The sequence below is a fragment of the Suncus etruscus genome, chromosome 16 (assembly GCF_024139225.1).
Source record: "Suncus etruscus isolate mSunEtr1 chromosome 16, mSunEtr1.pri.cur, whole genome shotgun sequence".
Classification (NCBI taxonomy): domain Eukaryota; kingdom Metazoa; phylum Chordata; class Mammalia; order Eulipotyphla; family Soricidae; genus Suncus; species Suncus etruscus.
Window position 1 is genome coordinate 42023641 of NC_064863.1, and position 22351 is coordinate 42045991.

The 22351-nt window shown below is 37.9% G+C and overlaps 1 protein-coding gene and 1 non-coding gene across 3 annotated transcripts in view; both read right to left on the reverse strand.

The window, feature by feature from the left end:
* Positions 1–22351, reverse strand: part of FRYL (FRY like transcription coactivator) — a 263554-nt gene that overhangs the window by 115400 nt on the left and 125803 nt on the right. For both annotated transcript variants that reach the window (XM_049790204.1, XM_049790203.1), the window contains 6 exons: positions 14685–14764; positions 13985–14065; positions 4411–4579; positions 3881–3973; positions 2154–2252; positions 722–823 (listed from right to left, as the gene is read on the reverse strand). In XM_049790204.1, the coding sequence (XP_049646161.1) occupies positions 722–823; positions 2154–2252; positions 3881–3973; positions 4411–4579; positions 13985–14065; positions 14685–14764 (624 nt within the window). The remainder of the gene's footprint in view (positions 1–721; positions 824–2153; positions 2253–3880; positions 3974–4410; positions 4580–13984; positions 14066–14684; positions 14765–22351) is intronic.
* On the reverse strand, positions 392–498 carry LOC126032942 (U6 spliceosomal RNA). Its single transcript, XR_007504100.1, has one exon. It is a non-coding gene; the product is annotated as a U6 spliceosomal RNA (small nuclear RNA).

A 22351-nucleotide genomic window follows, 5' to 3' on the forward strand; every position in this document is an offset into this window, starting at 1 on the left:
TGTGGCCCAAACCCCCCACCCCCCCAAAAAAAAGAAAAAAGAAAAAAGATCACAGTGGCGGACCATCTTAGGAAGGAAACAAGTCAGAATCATTTTAGGACTTTTGATAGCTATGCAGATCTGGCTCCACACTTCCCTATTTGGCCAGTCATACTTAGGCTGAATTTGCCTTTAGTGGTATTGTATTACCAAAGCTCTTTTCGTATTGCTTAAACTTGAACCATCAAGATTGAATTTTCCTAAACAAATACAAATAAGTATCTGGAGCATGCTCTGAAATGAAGACTACAATTCTAAGGGAGGTGACTATCAAGTATTTCTTGATATAAAACAATATAAATAATGATCATTAAAATGTATTAATTGTACAAAACTAGAAAGTTTTTTTTTTTTAAATATGGAATGCTTCACGAATTTGCGTGTCATCCTTGCGCAGGGGCCATGCTAATCTTCTCTGTATCGTTCCAATTTTAGTATTTGTGCTGCCGAAGTGAGCACAAAACTAGAAAGTTTTATTTTGCACCGAACCAAACTAAATTTTCAATCAAAAGTTTATTCAAATCTGGCTGTGATTCCTATACAAGAAATCCGGTATGTAGAAGCAATGTGGAAGATTAATAATGTACCAATAATCAAGAAGCTGTATCATGTTCAGTGTTCACAATATCGGAATAAATGAACATCTGACATTACTACAGGTCAGAAAGGAGATATGTCTTACCTTCAGATGGGACAAACAGTTCTGTAGGAAAATATGCCAGTTATTTAAAAAAAATGGTTTCTGACTGACACATAAAAGGCAGGTAATTAGGGGATACAGAGCCTATAGAAGACAGGAAAAAAATAATTAACACGTCTCCTATAAAAGCACCTAGCATATAAGTTAGATTTTCATTTAGTCTCATTAACAAAACAAAAACAAACAAAAACGCTTCTGCAGTTTTCCATCTGTAGCAAGAAATGTGACTGCCTAGCAATCTACCAAGCATGATAAAGGGTTAAATTATTTTCCTCTTTCCTTTTTTCTTAGAGGGGTTTGGGGCAACACACAGGGTTTACACCTGGCTCTGTGCTCAGGGATCACTCCTAGCAGGATTCAGGGGACCATCTGGTAGTGAGTGCCAGGGATCTAATCTGGATCTGCCACATGTGTGGAATGGACCTTACCTGCTGACTATCTCTCTGGTTGAAAGAACAAGTTTTCTAGAAGAATAATTTCTTGCATCCTTTTTCCCTGAAGCAGAACATTTACTCACCTCCCCTAGTCCCCAATAGAAGATTGGCTACGAAGAGCATAGAGCCCAGGCTTAAAAGTTTCCACTTTCGATCTGCTGAGTGTAAAGTTGGAGGAGCAATATTTAATGCTCTCTGGTCCCAATTTTATAACATGAAAAGTGGAAAATAACTACATATTTACTATCAGTCGAGAGGTTTCTAAACAAGAAATACAATGCCAAGCACGATCAGTGCATGGTGTTATTATAGTTTTATGTCAAGTGGCCACTATCCAACTCTCCAATCTGCATACAGAGTTAGATGAGATTTACAGAAAACCCACTTAAAGTTATATATCAGTTGGAGGTTAAAAGGGTAGGGGACTGCATAGGACAGAGCACTTGTACTACATGTATAAGACTCAGGGCAAAGCAAATAACAATAAACCGTGAGTACCTATAACTGAAAGAGATGTAACTGGGCAATAGGTCCTAAGTAATCTAATAATTCAGAATACAATTTACTATAATGTAAAAAAAGAGCATTTATATTTAATGTAAAACCATATCCAACTTTCCCCATGTTGTAATACATTTATTTAAAGGATCTGTAAAATAAGTATAAGCCTAGAACAAATTCTAAATATTTATCAAATATGGAACTATTAAAATTATGACTGTGAAACCCAACTACAACCATATTTGCAATCACAGTGTTTAAATATATTATAAAAAATAAGACCTCATAAATTATGAATGGTACATTTTTTAAAAGCAGGAAAAATATGTAAAATTTATCCTTTGTTATACTTTGGATACTTTATATAATTTCAATGCTTACAATTGTCTTAAGATTATAAAAATGTCCTTAAAAAGCAAACAAGAAAGCTACTAAAACGTCTAATCAAATGTGTAAAGGCTTGAAGTATTTTTCAATACCAATGAATGCTTCTTTCTGGAGCTCAGTTCAAAAGTAGTCTGATAAAGCATCTCCACAAAATTTTTCAAACAGGGAACATTCACTTCATTTTTAACAGCCTAAGTATAAAAAATAAGCATAAAGAAAAGGGTTACAGGTGTTAAATTGAACTGTTAAGTATTATATGCACTCTCAGGTATGCCTGAGATCAGTTAATAATCCACTAAGTATCTCAGTGTGACGCTCTATTGTGGGCCAAAGGCATAAATGTTGAGTGAGAGAAACACAGTCCCTTGTCCTGAGCACAGCATGGTGAGAATCTCGGGTGGGGTACAGGAAAGATCTTTGAAGAAATCCTCTGTGCTCCTAATGCTCTCAGAAGGGGTCCCTTGGAAAAACTCCAAACCAAAAGTAATATCTATGCTGAATACAGCTTTTCTCTACTTAACCCAGATCTCCTTGAACTCCCAGGACTCAGTGTCTCTCCTAGCTATTAGGAGAAAGCAAATGTGCTTTTGCTTACAGGTGTCTGCACCAAGTTTCATCTATTAGGACAGGTTCTTGCCCCCAAAATCGAATGATTTGGGACTCTAATTTATTTAGCTTTGCTTAAATGTCATGGTCTCTTGCAGGGTGATTATCTTTCCTAGTTACTATTTGAAATGTCAGCTTTATCATCCATTTAGCAATCCTCTCCTCTCCTTTTATTTACTTTTGGTTTTGGGGTCACACCTGGTGACGTTCAGGGCTACTCCTGGCTTGGGGGATCATATGGGATGCCAGGAATCGAACCCAGGTTCATCCTGGGCAGCCATGTGCAAGACAAACACCCTACTGCTGTGCTATTACTCTGGCCCCCTGTTCTCTCCTTTTTAACTACCCATCTCACACACTATTTCTAGTGTTTTCCACAGCTGGAGCTCAAGGAGAATAGGAAATCTTTCCTACCCTGCTCACTGTTGTAATCCTTACATACAGAGGAAGATCCAAATAAAAAATACATAAGGCATACAATGAATAAACAAAAAGGCCAGCTAGGATAAAGGTAGAGAGGCAAGACCATTACAGTAAGAAGAGTTTTATGCAAGGTAAGCACTTGACCCTGACAAATTTTTATTTCTGTAAGTCTTTAAAAATAGCACATATGAAAAAGAGTAATATTCATAGAGCAAGGTATAGCATATTAAAAAGCACATGGAGTTTTCATCCAAGCAAGTTTTCATACAGTAAGAAAAACTGTGATAATTATCTAAAAGCAATTGCAATTATATTTATTATAGTGATCATATATTTGGAGTGTAAACCTTTACATGTGTGAGAAACCAATGCAGCTCACAGAATGGGCGATTTAAAATCAAAACAATCCTGTAAAAATCTCATATATGTCACAGCCCTTTCAAATTTCTCAGTGGATTCTAAAATAGCTGCCATTTTAGAACAGAAGTCACAAGAAAACCATCTATTGGATTCTCTTCTGTGAGGCAGCCATTACTGCCAGGTCAGAACCTCTGATCACCAAACAGACCAGGGCTCTAAAGGGTGGGCCTTAACTTTTAATTAAATGACCAGTCAATGTGCTTCTGCTAATTTGCCCTCATTACCATATTTCTATTAAAACAAATAAAGATTTTTCTGCTCCATTCAACTGTCTGTGAGATGGCAAGAAAGTAAAGCTATATCAGGAGGCAACTTTTTGAATAAAAGGGAACTTTTACAATATATAATATAGAAAAAAATATATACTTACAGCAGCTACAGGGATAAGAATTTCCACAAATAAACCAGCAAGTGCATGTTTTATATCTTTATCCTTTACTTCTAAAAAATACTGAGCACATTCCTTGAGGGAGAGGGGAGGAAGTAAGGGGACATTAGATTAACAAAGATCACAGAATTATTATATGGCAATAATTTATTAAATAATGTATTTTGAAAATATGACTTCAAAACCCACTCCTAATGGGCCATGGGATGTGATTAATGTTAGAGCCCTGTTTTGCAGGTGTGAGACAGCAAATGAGACCCATAGAACACCCCACATAGCCTAGTCTGGTATTTAGTACCAGAGCACTGAGAGTGCACTGCCACTGCCACAAGGATCATTAACTTTTTAATGTTCACCTTAGAAAAGCAAGCAAATTTAGTACTTGGAAATTAAAACTTAGTAGCAATGCCATTAACTTAAATACGCTATGTTTCTCTAAAAAAAACACTCAGATGAGCAAAATCCACCCAATTAGGCTAATCCCAATGACTCTCCCTGAGAAGCTCTGTTACCTGCATAAATTGAAAAGATGCTTCAAAATCTTCTACAGGATACATTTTCACTCGGAAAAACTTCATTCCCATTATTAAGCTGATGACACTTTGCACCACATGCGGACTTGGTTCCTTTTGTCGCAGTTCTTTTAATTCGGTCACAAACTTTTTCCTCACAGCCTGAAACCTTTAACACAGACAGATATAGTGTATACTTGAATGGAAAAAATGTACTTTTCACATACCGGTATTTACAAAATCTACAGGTATCGTTCTGAGGTGTCTGGGGACATGTATGGCAGTACGGAGGGGCTACACCAAGAGTCATCCTGGTCATGCCCAGGGGAACAGATGTCAGAAATCGAACCTTGCCTCCTCCACGGAAAGCAGAGCTTTCTCATGTGCCCCTAGTTATTAAAATATTAGGAATTGCTTAAGGAGAAATGATGGGTTTTATATATTTCTGGAATACAATACAGCACTATTACCATTTTAGTAATAATTACAAAGTAATCAAATGACCTACTCAAGTCACAGAAAGGTAAATCAAAGTGTGTTCAATTTTTAAGGCTCCTTTGTATGAAGTCTTCAGTATATGAGATTAGGAGTTACAGATTTGTTTAAATGGTCATTAAATGTGGACTGCTAAGTATTATTTAAAATTCTGATATCACTAAATTGCAGAAAAACTAGAAAACGGGATATATAATATTGTGGGGTTTTTTGTTTGTTTTTGTTTTTGAGTCACACGCAGCAGCACTCACGAGTTACTCCTGGTTCTGCACTCAGAAATTGCTCCTGTCAGGCACGGCGCACCATATGGTATATTCTGGGATTTGAATCACCATCTGTCCTGGATTGGCTGCACTCAAGGCAAACACCCTACCATTGTGCTATCTCTCTGGCCCAGGGATATAGAATGTTACTACAGATTAAAGTATAAAAAAAACCTACACGGCACCATCTGTGAACATTATTCATGAATATATTTATAAATATATACTTCAAAACAAGTGACAAATAATGACAAATGACTGAAGAATTTCTCAATCATTATGGAAGCCACTGGGTCTCAGAGTAGAGTCAGAGGCAGAAAAAAAGATAAGAGAAACACCGAAGTACACAAAATAAAATAGCTACTTCATATGACCATCTAAACTACTGAACACTAGAAATAATTGTTCTTATCTTTTTAGATTTTAGTTGTGTTATAAGAAGTTTTGTTTTCTTTTGTTTTTGCAATCACTGTCCATAGGCACCTTTCCATTCACTACTCCAAACCTGGAAACCTCAATTTGTCAAGAGTCTAAGGGTTTGGGGTAGGTGGGCTATTTATATACCACATGAGTAGTGTAATATTTTTCTCTCATCTTAATTTGCTTAGCATGGCATCCTCTAATTCCAGCTACACTATAGCAAAATGTAATACTTAATCATTTTTTAAATAGCTGAGCATTTCCACTGCGTGAATATACTAGAACTTCTACATCCACTCATCTATTATTGGACACTTAGGTCGTTAGCAGTTTTAGTATCATAAATAGTACAACAGTGAACGTGAGTGTGCAGACATCTTTTCTGAGTTTTTGTAAAAGATACCAATGAGTATAATGGCTGGATTACAAAAAAATGTCACGCTATTTTTGATTTTTTGAGGAATCTCCATACTGTTCTTTGTAGAAGATGACTCAGCTTATATTCCTCATGGCAGTGAATGAGCGACCCTTTATCTCTATATCCCTACCAGCACTGAATTCTGGCCTTTGCATATAGGTCATTCTCACTGGTGTGATGGGCTACCTCACTGTCAGTTTGACTGACATTCTCTGATGATAATTACAGCTTTCCTTAATATCCTTACCACTTGCCGTATTTCCTTTAGGCACAGGGGACCTGCAGGCCTGCTCTGAACTTTTGTCCCCACACTCTTAGGTTACTCTAACTAGTCCTATAAACACCTATCTAAAATATTTCCTTGAAAAAGCATTCAAGGGCCACCCCTCTTATGCCAGATACTCTTTCATATAAGTATGGATAAATATATTATCCATACAATTCTTTTTTTAAATTAATATCTTTTTCTTCCTTTTTTCTTTATTTAAACACCTTCATTACAAATATGGTTGTGATTAGGCTTCAGTCATGTAAAGAACACCCCCCTTCACCAGTGCAACATTCCCACCACCAATGTCCCAAATCTCCCTCCATCCCACCCCACCCCCACCTGTACTCTAGACAGGCTTTCCAGTTCCCTCATTCATTCACATGATTATGGTAGTTCTCAGTATAGTTATTTCTATAACTGCACTCACCACTCTTTGTGGTGAGCTTCATGAAGTGAGCTGGAAGTTCCAGCCCTCCTCTCATTGTCTCTGAGGACTGTTGCAAAAATGACTTTTATTTTTCTTAAAACCCATAGATGAGTGAGACTATTCTGCGTCTCTCTCTCTCTCCCTCTGACTTATTTCACTCAGCATGATATTCCATGTACATCCATGTATAGAAAAATTTCATGACTTCATCTCTCCTGAAGGCTGCATAATATTCCACTGTGTATATGTATCACAGTTTCTTTAGCCATTCGTCTGTTGAAGGGCATCTTGGTTGTTTCCAGAGCCTGGCTATTGTGAATAGTGCTGCAATAAATATAGGTGTGAGGAAGGGGTTTTTGTATTGTATTCTTGTAATGCTAGGGTATATCCCTATTTGAAATAGCTGGGTCGAGTGGGAGCTCAATTTCCAGTATTTTGATGAATCTCCATATCGCTTTCCATAAAGGCTGGACTAGACGGCATTCCCAAAAGCAGTGGATAAGAGTTCCTTTCTCTCCACATCCCTGCCAGCACTGATTGTTCTCATTCTTTTTAATGTGTGCCAATCTCATCTTTTCATTTGTATTTCTTCTTTGGCAATGTGTTCATTTCTTCTCTCCATTTTTGATGAGATTTTATATGTTTTTCTTCTAAAGTTCTGTCAGTGCCCTGTATATTTTGAATATTAGCCTCTTATCTGAGGGGTATTGGGTGAATAGTTTCTCCCACATGGTGGGTGACTCTTGTATCCTGGGCACTATTTCTTTTGAGGTGCAGAAGCTTCTCGACTCAATTTATACCCAGCTGTTTATCTCTGCTTCCACTTGTTTGGAAAGTGCAGTTTCCTCCATGAAGATGCCTTTAGTCTCAATGTCATGGAGTGTTTTACCGATGTGTTATTCTATATATCTTATGGTATCAGGTCTGATATCAAGGTCTTTAATCCATTTGGATTTTACCTTCATACATGATGTTAACTGGGGGTCTATGTTTGCTTTTTTGCAAGTGGCTAACCAGTTCTGCCAGCACCACTTGTTGAAGAGGTTTTTCCCTGCTCCACTTAGGATTTCTTGCTCCTTTGTCAAAGATTAGGTGCTAGTATGTCTGGGGAACATTGTCTGAGAACTCAAGCCTATTCCACTGATCTGAGGGTCTGTCTTTATTCCAATACCATATGGTTTTGATAACTATTGCTTTGTAGTACAGTTTAACGTTGGGGAAAGTAATGCCTCCCATTTTCCTTTTCCCTAGGAGTGCTTTAGCTATTTGAGGGTATTTATTGTTCCAGATGAACTTCATAAGTATTTGATCCACTTCTTTGAAGAATGTCATGGGTATCTTTAGAGGGATCACATTAAATCTGTACAATGCTTTGGGGAGTATTGCTATTTTAATGATGTTAATCCTGTCAATCCATGAGCAGGGTATGTGTTTCCATTTCCGTGTGTCCTCTCTTATTTCTTGGAGTAGGGCTTTATAGTTTTCTTTGTAAAGGTCCTACACGTCTTTGGTCAAGTTGAATCCAAGATATTTGAGTTTGTGTGGCACTAATGTGAATGAGATTGGCTTCTTGATGTCCATCTCTTCCCTATCATTATTGGTGTATAAAAAGGCCATTGATTTCTGTGTGTTAATTTTGTAGCCTGCCACCTTGCTATATGAATCTATTGTTTCTAGAGTTTTTGGGGTAGAGTCTTTGGGGTTTTCTAAGTAGAGTATCATGTCATCTGCAAACAATGAGAGCTTGACTTCTTCCTTCCCTATCTGGATTCCCCTGATATCTTTTTCTTGCCTGATCGCTATAGCAAGCACTTCCAGTACTATGTTGAAGAGGAGTGGTGAGAGAGGACAGCCTTGTCTTGTACCAGAATTTAGAGGAAAGGCTTTTAGTTTTTCTCCATTGAGGATAATATTTGCCATTGGATTGTGGTAGATGGCTTTAACTAGATTGAGAAAGGTTCCTTTCATTCCCATCTTGCTGAGAGTTTTTATCAAGAATGGGTGTTGGACCTTATCAAATGCTTTCTCTGCGTCTATTGATATGATCATGTGATTTTTATTTTTCTTGTTGTTGATGTTGTGTATGATGTTGATAGATTTATGGATGTTAAACCATCCTTGCATTCCTGAGATGAAACCTACTTGGTCATAGTGTATGATCTTCTTGATGATGCATTGGATCCTATTTGCCAGGATTTTGTTGAAGATCTTTGCATCTGTATTTATCAGGGATATTGGTCTGTAATTTTCTTTTTTGGCAGCATCTCTGTCTGGTTTTGGTATCAAGGTGATCACGTTAGCTTCATAAAAGCTGTTTGGGAGTGTTCCCGTTTTTTTCAATTTCATGGAAGAGCCTGGCTAGGATTGGTAGTAGCTCCTCTTGAAAGGTTTGAAAGAGGGCCTGGAGAGATAGCACAGTGGCGTTTGCCTTGCAAACAGCAAATCCAGAACCAAAGGTGGTTGGTTCGAATCCTGGTGTCCCATCTGGTCCCCTGTGCCTGCCAGGAGCTATTTCTGAGCAGATAGCCAGGAGTAACCTCTGAGCACCTCCGGATGTGGCCCAAACACCAAAAAAGAGAAAGGTTTGAAAGAATTCATTAGTAAATCCTTCTGGTCCTGGGCTTTTCTTTTTGGGCAGATGTTTGATTACAGTTTCAATTTCCTCAATAGTGATGGGGGTGTTTAGATATGCTACATCCTCCTTACTTAACTGTGGAAGGTTATAAATGTCCAAGAATTTATCCATTTCTTCTAGGTTCTCATGTTTAGTAGCATAAACTTTCTCAAAGTAGTCTCTGATTACCCTTTGGATCTCTACAATATCTGTTGTGATCACCCCCTTCTCATTTCTAATATGGGTATCAGGTTTCTCTCTTTCTTTGTGAGTTTTGCCAATGTTCTATCAAACTTGTTTATTTTTTTTTCAAAGAACCAACTTCTGCTTTCATTCATCTTTCGGATTGTTTTTTGGGTTTCCACTTCATTGATTTCTGCTCTCAGCTTTGTTATTTCCTTCTGTCTCCCTATTTTTGGGTCCTTTTGTTGAGCACTTTCTAATTCTATGAGATGCATCATTAAGATATTCAGGTAGGTCCCTTCTTCCTTCCTGATGTGTGCTTGCAAAGCTATAAATTTTCCTCTCAGGACCGCTTTTTCTGTGTCCCATAGATTCTGGCAGTTTGTGTCTTTGTTATCATTTGTTTCCAGGAAAGTTTTGATTTCCTCTTTAATTTCATCTCAGAACGATTGGTTGTTCAGCAGCAGGCTGTTTAATTTCCAATTGTTAAAGTTTTTCTTCTGTGTGCCTTTGTAGTTCATATCTAATTTCAGGGCCTTGTGGTCAGCAAAGGTAGCCTGCAAGATTTCTATCCTCTTGGTATTATGAAGGTACGTTTTATTGTCAGTATGTAGTCTATCCTGCAGAATGACCCATGTACATTGGAGAAGAATGTATATCCAGGATTTTTAGGATGGAGTGTCCTATATATATCTACTAGTCCTTTTTCTTCCATTACTCTTTTCAGGGCTAGTATGTTTTTGTTGTGTTTCAGTCTGGTTGACCTATCAAGTGTTTACAGGGCCATGTTGAGGTCTCCTACAATGATTGTGTTATTATTGATGTCTTCTTTCAGATTTGTCAGTAATTGTATTAGATAATTTGCTGGTCTCTCATTGGGTGCATATGTTTAATAGTCTGATTTGTTCCTGCTGCACATATCCCTTGATTAGTACATAGTGTCCATCTTTGTCCCTTACTACTTTTCTGAGTATAAAGTTGGTGTCATCAGATATTAATATGTCCACCCCAGCTTTTTTAAGTGTTGTTTGATTGGATGATTTTTCTCCAGCCTTTGATTTTGAGTCTGTGTTCTAACTATTCATGTGTGTTTCTTGTAGGCAGCAGAAGGTTGGGTTCATCTTTTTGACCCATTTTGTCACTCTGTGTCTTTTAGTTGGTGAATTTAGTCCATTGACATTGAGGGAGATGATTGTCATAGGATTTAATGTCATCTTTGTAGATAAGTTTGCTGTGTTTGTTGGTCTCTCTTGTCTTAAAGTAGACCTTTCAGGTTTTCCTTTAAGGCTGGTTTTTCATCTGTGAAGTTTCTGAGCTGTTGTTTATCCATGAAACTATGTTTCTTTCCTTCAAACCTGAATGTGATTCGGGCTGGCTACATTATTCTCAGTGAGGCACCCATTTCATTCAGTCTTGTCACAATATCCCGCCACTGTCTTCTGGCCTTGAGAGTTTCTGTGACATGTCTGCTGTAAGTCTTAGGGATGCTCCTTTGAATGTAATTTTCTTTTCTGATCTTGGTGCTTTCAGTATTCTATCTCTATATGTGGGATTTGTCATCGTAACGAGGATATGTTTTGGGGTGTTTTTCTTTGGATCTCTTTTAGTTGGTACTCTTCGGGCATGCAGGATTTGATTGCATGTAGTCTTTAACTCTGTGAGTACCTCTTTGATGATGTCTTTGACAATTGATTCTTTCTGGAGATCTCCTACCTGGGCCTCTGGGACTCCAATGATTCTTATGTTGTTTCTGTTGAGTTTATTAAAGACTTCTATTTTCATCTGTTCACATTCCTTGAGTACTTTTTTCCATTGCCTAATCATTTGTCTTAAGGTTCTTTTCCAGTTTCTTCTGCTGTGTTGAGTTTTTCTGCCTCTAATCTTCCAGCACGCCGATTCTGTCCTCAGCTGCTGTTACCCTGCTGGGAAGGCCATCCACTGAGGTTTTCAGTTGAGCAAACCTGTTTTTCAGATCTGTTTTTTCAGTTTGGAGTTTTCTGATTTCTGTCTTTGTGTTCTGTTCAGATCGATCTATGCTTTCTTTGAATTCTACAAACATCTTCCATATTTCTATTCTAAGCTCCTTATCCGAGAGGTTAATCAGATGGTTGGGATTTTTTTAGGTCATCTGCACTATCATCTTCATTCTCTGTGCATGGTGTTTGCCTGCGAGGTTTCTCCATTGTCATGCTTGTAGTGTGATTTTTTTTTCTGCGTGTTGTGGTGGGGTTCCTTGGTTAGAAAGAGTGCGTGGCTGCAGTTTCTCACAGTCGGGAACCACTGGGTGGGCATAGATATTCCCAGCATGACGTCACAAACAGGGGGCTTGCCTTTCTGCAGAATACTACAGATACCTGGTTTTCATGGTCAGACAGAGTTCCTTGGCGTTCCGGCCCTTGGATGAGCCTCTGGGAGAGCTATTTTTCTGCACCCTTTTCGGCCCACTCCCAAGAGGTTCAGGAGACAAGACAGTGGAAAAACATGCACAGGCAACACTTAGAGTTTCTCAGTCGGGAACCACTGGGCGGGCGTAGATATTCTAAATTAATATCTTTATTTAAACACCTATATTGCAAATATAATTGTAGTTGGGTTTCAGTCATGTAAAGAACACCTCACTTCACCATCACCAATGTCCCAAATCTTCCTCCTCCCCACCCCACCCCTACCTGTATTCTAGACTTCCCTCATTCATTCACATTGTTATGATAGTTCTCAATGTATTTATTTCTCTAACTGTACTCATCACTCTTTGTGGTGAGCTACATGTCGTGAGCTGAATCTTCCAGCCCTCCTCTCTTTTGTCTCTGGGAATTATTGTACAGCTGTCTTTTATATTTCTTAAAACCCACAGATGAGGGAGACTATTCTGCATCTATCTCTCCCCCTTTGACTTATTTCACTCAGCATAATAGATTCCATGTCCATCATGTATAGAAAAATTTCATGACTTCATCTCTCCTGACGGCTGCATTGTATTCCATTGTGTATATGTACCACAGTTTCTTTAGCCATTCATCTGTTGAAGGGCATCTTGATTGTTTCCAGAATCTGGCTATTGTAAATAGTGCTGCAATGAATATAAACGTGAGGAAGGGATTTTTGTATTGTATTTTTGTGTTCCTAGGGTATATCCCTAGGAGTGGTATAGCTGAATCGTTATGGGAGCTCAATTTCCAGTTTTTGGAGGAATCTCCATATTGCTTTCCGTAAAGGTTGGACTAGACGGCATTCCCACCAGCAGTGAATAAGAGTTCCTTTCTCTTCAGATCTCCACCAGCACTGCTTGTTCTCATTCTTTGTGATGTGTACCAATGTCTATGGCGTGAAATGGTACCTCCTAGTGGTTTTGATTTGCATCTCCCTGATGATTAGTGATGTGGAGCATCTTTTCATTTGTATTTCTTCTTTGGCAATGTGTCTGTTCATTTCTTCTCTCCATTTCTGATGAGATTTTATATGTTTTTCTTGTAAAGTTCTGTCAGTGCCCTGTATATTTTGGATATTAGCCTCTTATCTGATGGGTATTGGGTGAATAGTTTCTCCCACACGGTGGGTGGCTCTTGTATCCTGGGCACTATTTCTTTTGAGGTGCAGAAGCTTCTCAGCTTAATGTATACCCATCTGTTTATCTCTGCTTCCACTTGTTTGGAAAGTGCAGTTTCCTCCTTGAAGATGCCTTTAGTCTCAATGCCATGGAGTGTTTTACCTACGTGTTGTTCTATATACCTTATGGTTTCAGATCTGATATCATGATCTTTAATCCATTTAGATTTTACCTGCTACATGGTGTTAACTGGAAGATTTTAAGGTCAAAAACACTTAAACCTGAAGGAAACCAGAACTGGTACTTTATTCTTCATTTTCTAGTAACAACAAAGAAATTCAAATTCTTCCATGTTTTTAGAGGAACCATAATATATAAAAGACAATCTATTATTTTGATTATTTTGTATAAGAATATATTGGCAACTCCTGAGTACTTCTCTAACATATTAATCTGTCCTTTATAGCTCATTTTTATTCATTTAAAAGTATGTTTAGAATTAAAACAAATAGAGGATTATAAGGAAGACATTGCCTTTCGGTCTCCATGATAAAAGCACTCAGCTCGAAGATATTAAAAGTAATTATCAACTTTGCTAATGACTTTTGAAGAGTTTTAAAAATTCTCTTTAAGTGTTAAAAATAGAAAATAATGCTATTCAAGGTAATTTATGGCACTGTCCATGAGATGTTAATGGGAAATGTCCAATAAATAAAAACAGGTTGTAAAACTGATGTACGAGTATTTATTTAAAATAATATTTATTTAAAATAAAAAAAAGAGAAAAAAGAGCAACAAAGGAATAAAAAGCAGTACAGATATTATAGTAACTTCAGGAGAGAAATGCTAGGCTCAAAACTCTCCTGTGTATCTATGATGAAGCCTTAGTTCTAGAAAATAAAACAAATCAACATCAGTGTCTTAGAACTTACTTACTTTGATTGAGCAAGAACCCCTATCACCTCTGCATATAAATCTGCAATAATATGAACATTCCCAGTGTTGGTTCCTGAATATCTAAAATAATAAGAGAACAAAATTTTTCATTAGAATTTCTATATATTTTACCTCCCCAAAATCTAAAAATTTCTTATCAAAGTACCTTTCCTCTAAATATTCACGAAAAAGGTAAGAGCTCATAAACCCTTTCTATAGGTTTTGTTGCCATGATTAATCTTTGGTTCAAATAAATACAGTAACTTCATGATAATTCTCATGAATCCACTAATTTATTTTGGGGGTAGAGTCACACCGGCAGCTCTCAAGAATTATTCCTGGCTCTGTGCTCAGAAATCGCTCCTGACAGGCCTGGGGGACCACATGGGATGCCGGGATTCAAACCACTGTCCATCCTGATCAGTTGCGTGCAAGGCAAATGCCTTACCACTGTCCTATCTCTCCGACCCCAAATCCACTAATTTTTAAGAATTTTTATGGATAGAGTAATTTTTTAGTTTTAAAGAATACAAAAAATCATGATTATAAAAATCTTCCTACAAGTATTTTTCAAGGAGGATACAAATATAGGAAAATATTTGAACTACAAAACTGATCAATGAGAATTCAAATTAGATTTAGGCAACATATATCTGGACTTAAAAAAAAAGCAAGAGTAGCAAGGTAATAGTCTACTTACCCTTCCTTATGTTTAAAGTGCTTAAAAGCTAAGTTTAGAACTTCATGGACTAATGGATCAGGCACAGGGTGAACAGGAATCTAAAAGCACAAAAAGCATCAATCAGGTTAAAAGCTAAATAAGTGAAGAGTCTTTTATACGTTTCTTGTCATTTTAGTGAATCAAACGAATGCTCAACTTTAATTTTCATAGTAGAATCAATTACTAATCTGCCAACCTTCCTATTTTCTGAGAATATTCTTTTCTGCTACATTGTATGCATCTCATTTAGCAAGCTCTGAATTTAAGAATATGAGCTTCATTGTCACAAATCATTAGCCATCCTGCTGTGACTGTAATTGCGATGGCCAGGAAGTTAAAAGGACATACATCCACAGCTCTCCCCAGCACCTTCAGGAAAGTGACCTTCCTACTGAGCTGGCTCCATGTTCCATAGACCAACCAATGGTCTATTAAGGACCGGAGCAGTGGCTTCATTAACATCAGAAATGTCATTTAAATATATTTATTTAATGCTTTAAATATTATGAGCTAGTTTTCATATGAAAAAATATTTAAATAGGGGCCAGAGAGATAGCATGGAGATAAGGTGTTTAAACGCCTTGCATGTGGAAGGTAGGTGGTTCAAATCCCGGCATCTGGACTTTTGAGCATAGAGCCAGGAGTAAATCCCTGAGCGCTGCTGGGTGTGACCCCAAAACAAAACAAAACAAAAATTCAAACAAAGGTTTAAAATCCTTTCCCCTCTCCCCACACCTGCAACCACTTTTTGTTTTGTTTTGTTTTGTTTGTTTTTGGGTCACACCCGGCAGCATTCAGAGGTTTCTCCTGGCTCTATGCTCAGAATCGCTCCTCGCAGGCTGGGGGGTGGGGACCATATGGGATGCCAGGATTCGAACAACCGCCCTTCTGCATGCAAGGCAAATGCCCTACCTCCATGCTCTCTCTCCTGCCCCAACATATAACCACTTTTAACATGGCTCATTCATCTACTAGGTATTTTTCTGAATATGCATGCACAGTCCTATCTTTCTAACACAGTGCATGTGTTCCATGCCCATGCTTATAGAGCCTCTGCATTCTTGGATTCTACTTTCATACTATGTCAACATATCTCAGGAATGAGTCCTGGCTCAGTGCTCAGGGACCATGTGGTGACAGGGAGCAAACTCAGGCCTCCAGCATGCAAAAGCATGTGCTCAGTTCCTTGAATTGGCCCTCTGCCTTATCTCTCCTGTTGCTTTTTGTTTTGTGGACACACCTAGCAGTACTCAGGGATCAGTTCTGGTGTTTCTCAAGGAATTGTGTGGTGTCAGGGACAGAACTGAGGTGGGCTGTGTGCAAGAAAGACAAGCACCTTACCCCTCTATGATCTCCTGTCCCCACTTCTCCTTATACTTTATATGTGTACACACACAGATTGATTTTTCTCATGTTAATTAGTATTTCATTTGCGATTTTCAAAACTCAACATATAAGATATGCATTCATCATTAAAAATTTGTATGTTCACATGATAAAGTTCAAAGGAGGAACTTATGAGCTGAAAGTTATACAAGTTAACATGGACATATATTAGCTTTCTGTGCCAAAAGATGGTTTTTGAGTTCTTTATGTGCAAAATGTCTGTATCATTCATTCTATTTTATCTTATGAGGGTTTAACAGTGTGCTCTGATGCCTGGTACTGTAATTTTCCAGTTGTTTTTCTTTAGTTTGGCTATTTCTGGTCCACTGGTTAGGTTTTGTTAGCTTATTGTAGTTAAGAGTAACCTATTTAACTTTTAAAGAACTGTTAGAATTTTTTTTTTTTTGGAATTGCAATGAATCCACAGATCAATTTGAGTGTAACTGCTTTTAATGCATTTACATGGAATATACTGTCCCTTCATTAAAAGCTTCCAGCAACATTTAAGTATGCTCTATTGCTGTCCTTTGTTAAGACTTACTTCCTAAAACAATGACCATTGTTTGAGTTTATTATTAAAGAGAATGAAAATATAAAAGGTACCATCTTACACATACTGGAGAGGAAAAGTGGAGTCTGGTCATACTAAATAGTAAATAAATATATATAAATAAGGTTTCATGTATATATTGCTGATGGTAGTTTAAATAAATGTAATTTGTCAAAAGATGCCACCAGAAAACACTGCACTTCACCCTAATTTTTTTCTATTTATTTATAAATTTTAGTTATTATGGTCTGCAATACTGTTAAAGATAGAGTTTGCACACAGAACGTAATTCAGCAACACATCCTCCTGCAATGCCCACTTCACTCCACTACTGCCCCAAAGGACCCCTTCATTCTAATGCTTCATCACCCCCCACCCCATCCTATCCTCTGGTAGGCTTCAAACCAAAGACCTATTCTCCATTTGTTTCCAACGTAACAATTATTTTGAGATGAAAGCAACCAAAAAACAGCAGATATGAAAAAAAATATACCTTCCCTTTCCTGACTAAATGCAGTTTCTCCCCTTTCATATGTCAAGAAGGTAACAATCGGGCCCGGAGAGATAGCACAGCGGCGTTTGCCTTGCAAGCAGCCGATCCAGGACCTAAGGTGGTTGGTTCAAGTCCCGGTGTCCCATATGGTCCCCCGTGCCTGCCAGGAGGAGCAGACAGCCAGGAGTAACCCCTGAGCACCGCCGGGTGTGACCCAAAAACAAAAAAAAAAAAAAAAAAAAAAAAAAAAAAAGAAGGTAACAATCAACACTGGAAAAAGGTGCTACTGGAATGGGTCTCATAAGCCTTTCTCTACTATGGGGAGGGTGGGGGGAGAATTAGAGCTTGTCCTAAAAGCTCAAACTCTTCTTTTGTCTTGTCATTTTCACAATGCACTGCTCTTTGTTAAAGTAAGTAAAGTCTAACTTTTTTTGGTTCTTCATTTCTTTCATATAAAGACTACAGACATAATAAAACATTTCTTTAGTTAATCTGCCTTTTGTGAGTTTGATTTGCAGAGCTCCAGGCACTATAGCTAAGAGGGAACCAACAAATATAGAACTAAGAAAATAGTAACATATAGCACTATACCTACTGGGGTAATCTATATGTTGGGTGAAATAAAGTAAGCCCAAAAAGACAGTAAACAATAGAATGGAATTTTGTGCGAAGAAAAAAGAACTTGAATATTTTTATAATTTTAAAAACAATGATTATGAAACAGTATTAATACTAAGAGTGTTTCCGAGAATGAATTAGGAGAGGATCACATTAAGTGGGTTGAAATGGTGGGTATGTCTGGATCTCAGATGGATTTCAGATGGTGACTAATGGACCGCAAACAGTGGTCTCTGTTATGCAGACTAAAGACAGTTGTGTGTCTTAAACCAGCATTATCATTTATTCAATTCTGTGGGCCTGGAGTCCAATTAAAACACATACTTCATTTATTTCTTTTATAAATAAACAGGATATATCCTCAATAAGAGCAAATTACAATGGGGGATTAATAAATATAAGTAAGAAAGCCACAATACAAACTAGACCAGGGCAAAGGAAAAATTACAATTACTCAGAGAAGGTCAGAATGCTACTTGAGTGTTTGACAAAGGACAGAATTCTATTTAAAATGGGCCAGGGAGAAGCTATGAGACAGTACAGTGGGTAGGGTACTCGAGTAGCCTTGCATATAGCTGAACTGGGTTCCATTCCTGGAACATGTACCTGAGCCCTGTGAGGAGTGATCCTTGAGCATAGGGCCTAATTAAGTCCAGAGTACCATTGGATGTGGCTCCCCAAGCAAAAACAAATAGCAGTGGGAGACTAGGAGACAGCTCCGAGGGCTGCTTTCCATGTGGCACCTCTGGGCTCAGTCATAGCTCCAAAGCACTAACAGGAGTAACCCCTAACCATGGAGCCAGAAGCTCTGTGAGCACCACCATAAATGACAAAGAAGCAAGACAAAAGAGCCAAAAAAAAAAAAAGGGGGACATATATTCCTTTTCAAGGTAAATCAGAAGTCTAAAAGTGACAGGCAAAGACTCTTCTTAGCTACATGATGGGCACCTTTAACCTACTATTATCACAAACACTGCTTGTGTGCATACCAGGTATTAAGGCAATTCTATAAATGTTATCTGTAGCATATGTTCTTACTGGGTGTATATTAGCGATGAAAGAACCAAGTTCTTTCACAAGTGGGTGTGTACACTTTTAGAAATGCTATGACTCGTTTCTGATGTCTGAAATTTAAAAAATGAAACAAACAAGGGAAAGAAACCCCCAATCTGACATTACAGGAAAAAAAAAGACAAAGAATTGAAAGAAATTTTATTTATGGCTGTTGGAAGAAAAATCCTCACAATCTTTGAAACTTTATATAAAGGATAAAAAGGGTATTTTTTTTCTTTAGTTTTTGGGTCATACCCAGCAGCTCTCAGGGGTTACTCCTGGCTCTATGCTCAGAAATCGCTCCTGGCAGGCTCAGGGGACCATATGAGATGCCAAGATTCGAACCACCGACCTTCTGCATGCAAGGCAAACTTTGCCTTACCTCTATGCTATCTCTCTGGCCCCCTTGCAGGGTATTTTTGAGTGATTTTATAAATGGAAAGTGATTTATATTACATAAATCCTTTTCAAGGTGGAAATAAACATTAAACATAATTTTGAAATCATTAAGTCACACAAACTACTTCCAAGTTACACATTAATCTGACTTAGATTCTTGAATATTCATAATAAAGTGCTCCATTTGCTCTTTTAAAAGAATCTTCATTTTACCCTAATTTGACACCCTCAGCGCTCAATCATACTAGATACCATATTCAGTGTGCATTATGAAAATGTCTTGATAAAACACTCAAATATACCCTTTTCCTTTGGTTTATGGCCTCTATTAGAACCTGAAGCATATGACCATTCAGACCAACTGTGAACCACAGACTTATATTACAGGGCCTATTCATTGAACAAGTTTGGGCACATTAACATTTCCTTTCTCTCTTCTCCCTACTTCTTTTCTTCTCCCCTTTCTTCTATCTCTTCTTCCTCCTCCTCATCAATTCAATCTATTTCAAATAAAATCCACACTATTACTTTCTCTTTAGGAAAGGAATTTTGATGCATAAGATGCAGTAGACAATACTACATATGATAGCCATATACATAGGTAAACCTCATTAACACATTGTTTAGTACTCGAGACATAAAACCTGTATGTATCCTAAAATGCTCCAGCCATTATCTAACCCTGAAACCTTCATTTAGGAAGGCCCAACCCCATCACTGACAAAATGCCCAGAAACTGGGAAAACCTCCCAACTCCAATGCACCAACCCAATCTCTTAGTTGATTTATTATTTTTTTTTACCTTATTTTTACTAGATTTACCTATTTTTCTGTTCTCCTCTCTTATCTTTGGCTCTCCCTTCCTCTTTTTCTTAAGTCATACCTAAGCTAATTATTTATCTTAATTCAACCAGTCCTTAAGAGCCCAGACCCATCCTATTAGAGTCAGACCTCTAACAACATCTTAAGGATAGATCACTATTGTATATCTTTATGTGGGCATAATACATAGAGAGGACTCCTCTATGAGAGCCAAACCTAAACAATCCATGCCTATATTGTCTATAGCCCCTCCTACATACTTCCCCTTCCCCTCTTCAGAAATCCTACTATCCCTTCACCTCACATTTCCAGTCCGATATCCCTTATTACGAGCCTTATTAACGCTCTTTGCCCTCAGTTCTTAACCCATTAGGTATCAAGACCAACCTCCTGTCCCAATAAGCCATCACCCAGCAACCAAGTGAAGGGACACCCACACAGCCCTGGCTTATCCCCCGGCAAGAAACTACAAACAACACCCCTGCTGACTCATGCTCTGTGGCCCTCCTCATCCCCTCCAAATGTGGACTGTTGTTTAGACTCAGCTCCAGAAGGATTCCCAGTGCATGAAATCTACTGGAGCCCTTCCTGCTGCAAATCACTTCTCAATCTCAGCAAGACCAGGATGTGTGATGAAAATGTGCCTTGGATCCCACTCCCACAAGAATATCTCAAAAGACAATGGGAAAGCCTATATTTCCTTTATAAGTTTAAGACCTCTATAATACTACCTCTTAACCTGTTTATCCCCAAATGTAAAGCAGTCTCCTACATCACATTGCTCCCTTAATTATTTTAAACTTATTTTTATTTATTTTCTCTTTATATGTATATATGTGAGTATATATATTGTCTTGTTTCTGTTTTCTTTAACTCCACCTGTTTTGGTTCTGCTTGATACAAAAACCTACAAGAAAAAGTCTTGCCTGGGATAGTAGCTCAGGTCATAATCAGGGCACAGAGATAATGGAGCCTGACACTCTCACCCCCAAATGCACCAGCAATATAATATAACACCATTTCTTTTTGCACAGGCATACTATAAAAGGGGAAATTTTACATATAGAAACAAATACTTATCTATTAAGGATGATAACTCATACATTTTACAATACAGGGGCACCTCTCACCTTGAACATACGTCATGTGGATCCAACTTAAGATTCCAGGTGATTAGACAGTGACCGTCCAACCGCAAACCCTCGATCCTAGACATAGAATCAACACAGTTCTCCACAACAGCTCCAGAAACTATTTTCCTTTGGGATATTTTTAATACTGCTCTGACACCAACATGTATAGGTTTTGATAGGACATCCTGACAATGAGGAAATGGCAACAACTTGGTCTAAGAGCAGGTTGTCTTACCTCACCTCCTAATAATAAGATGAAATCAGAAGACAAGTCATCCTTTGATTTGTACAAAAGCCAAGTTCGCTATAGTTTGCTATCGATAGAAGACTGACTGTGACAACCATGACTGGGCAGAACTTATCCTGAGACCAATAAAAAAGACCTTAGTCTAGGCCTTGGCTTATGATCTGTACAACCAAGATCTCTAATTTCAGAGGTCAGACTGAGACAACTACAACTGAGCAGATCTTCTGGGAACATATGAAAGACTCTATCCTATGCTTCATCCTAAGATCGGGGCAAAAACCAAGACCACCAACTACAGAAGACTGATTAAAGCAACAGTGATGGAACATCTAGAACTATAAAGATATATATATATATATATAACTATAAAGAAAAGACTCCATCCTTTGACCTGTGCACATACCAAGATCTCTAGCTACAGAGGCATGATTTTATCATCCATTATGGAGCAAAAAGTTTCCAGATACCACAAAAGGACCTTGGGGAGAGTAAAAGAACATGTACGAAGCCTATAGTTATTCCCATAACAGTATACTTCAAGGGCAGAGAAACCCTGTTTTTCCAAAGGAATTCCTTTCCAATCTCCCCAATATTTACTATGCCTATGCAAAAAAAAATTATTTTTGTTTTGTTATTGTTGTTTGTTTTTGTTTTATCCCCCCTGTGGGTTGTGTGTGTGTGTGTGTGTGTGTGTGTGTGTGTGTGCGTGTGCGTGTGCATGCTTTGCTTTGTTTTTATTTAGGACCATGGTTATTGTGTAGTTGTTGTCTTTATTGCTGTGGTGCTTTTCAAGTTTTTTGCTTAATTTTTTTTGTATTATTGTTATGGTCTTGTTCCTTTTTCCCTTTCTTCTCTTAAATTGATATTTATAGCCTCTAGAAGGACTCCTCCCATTTTTTTTTTGCTTGTTTGATTTTTGCCCCATTTTTTTTCCTTCAAACAGAA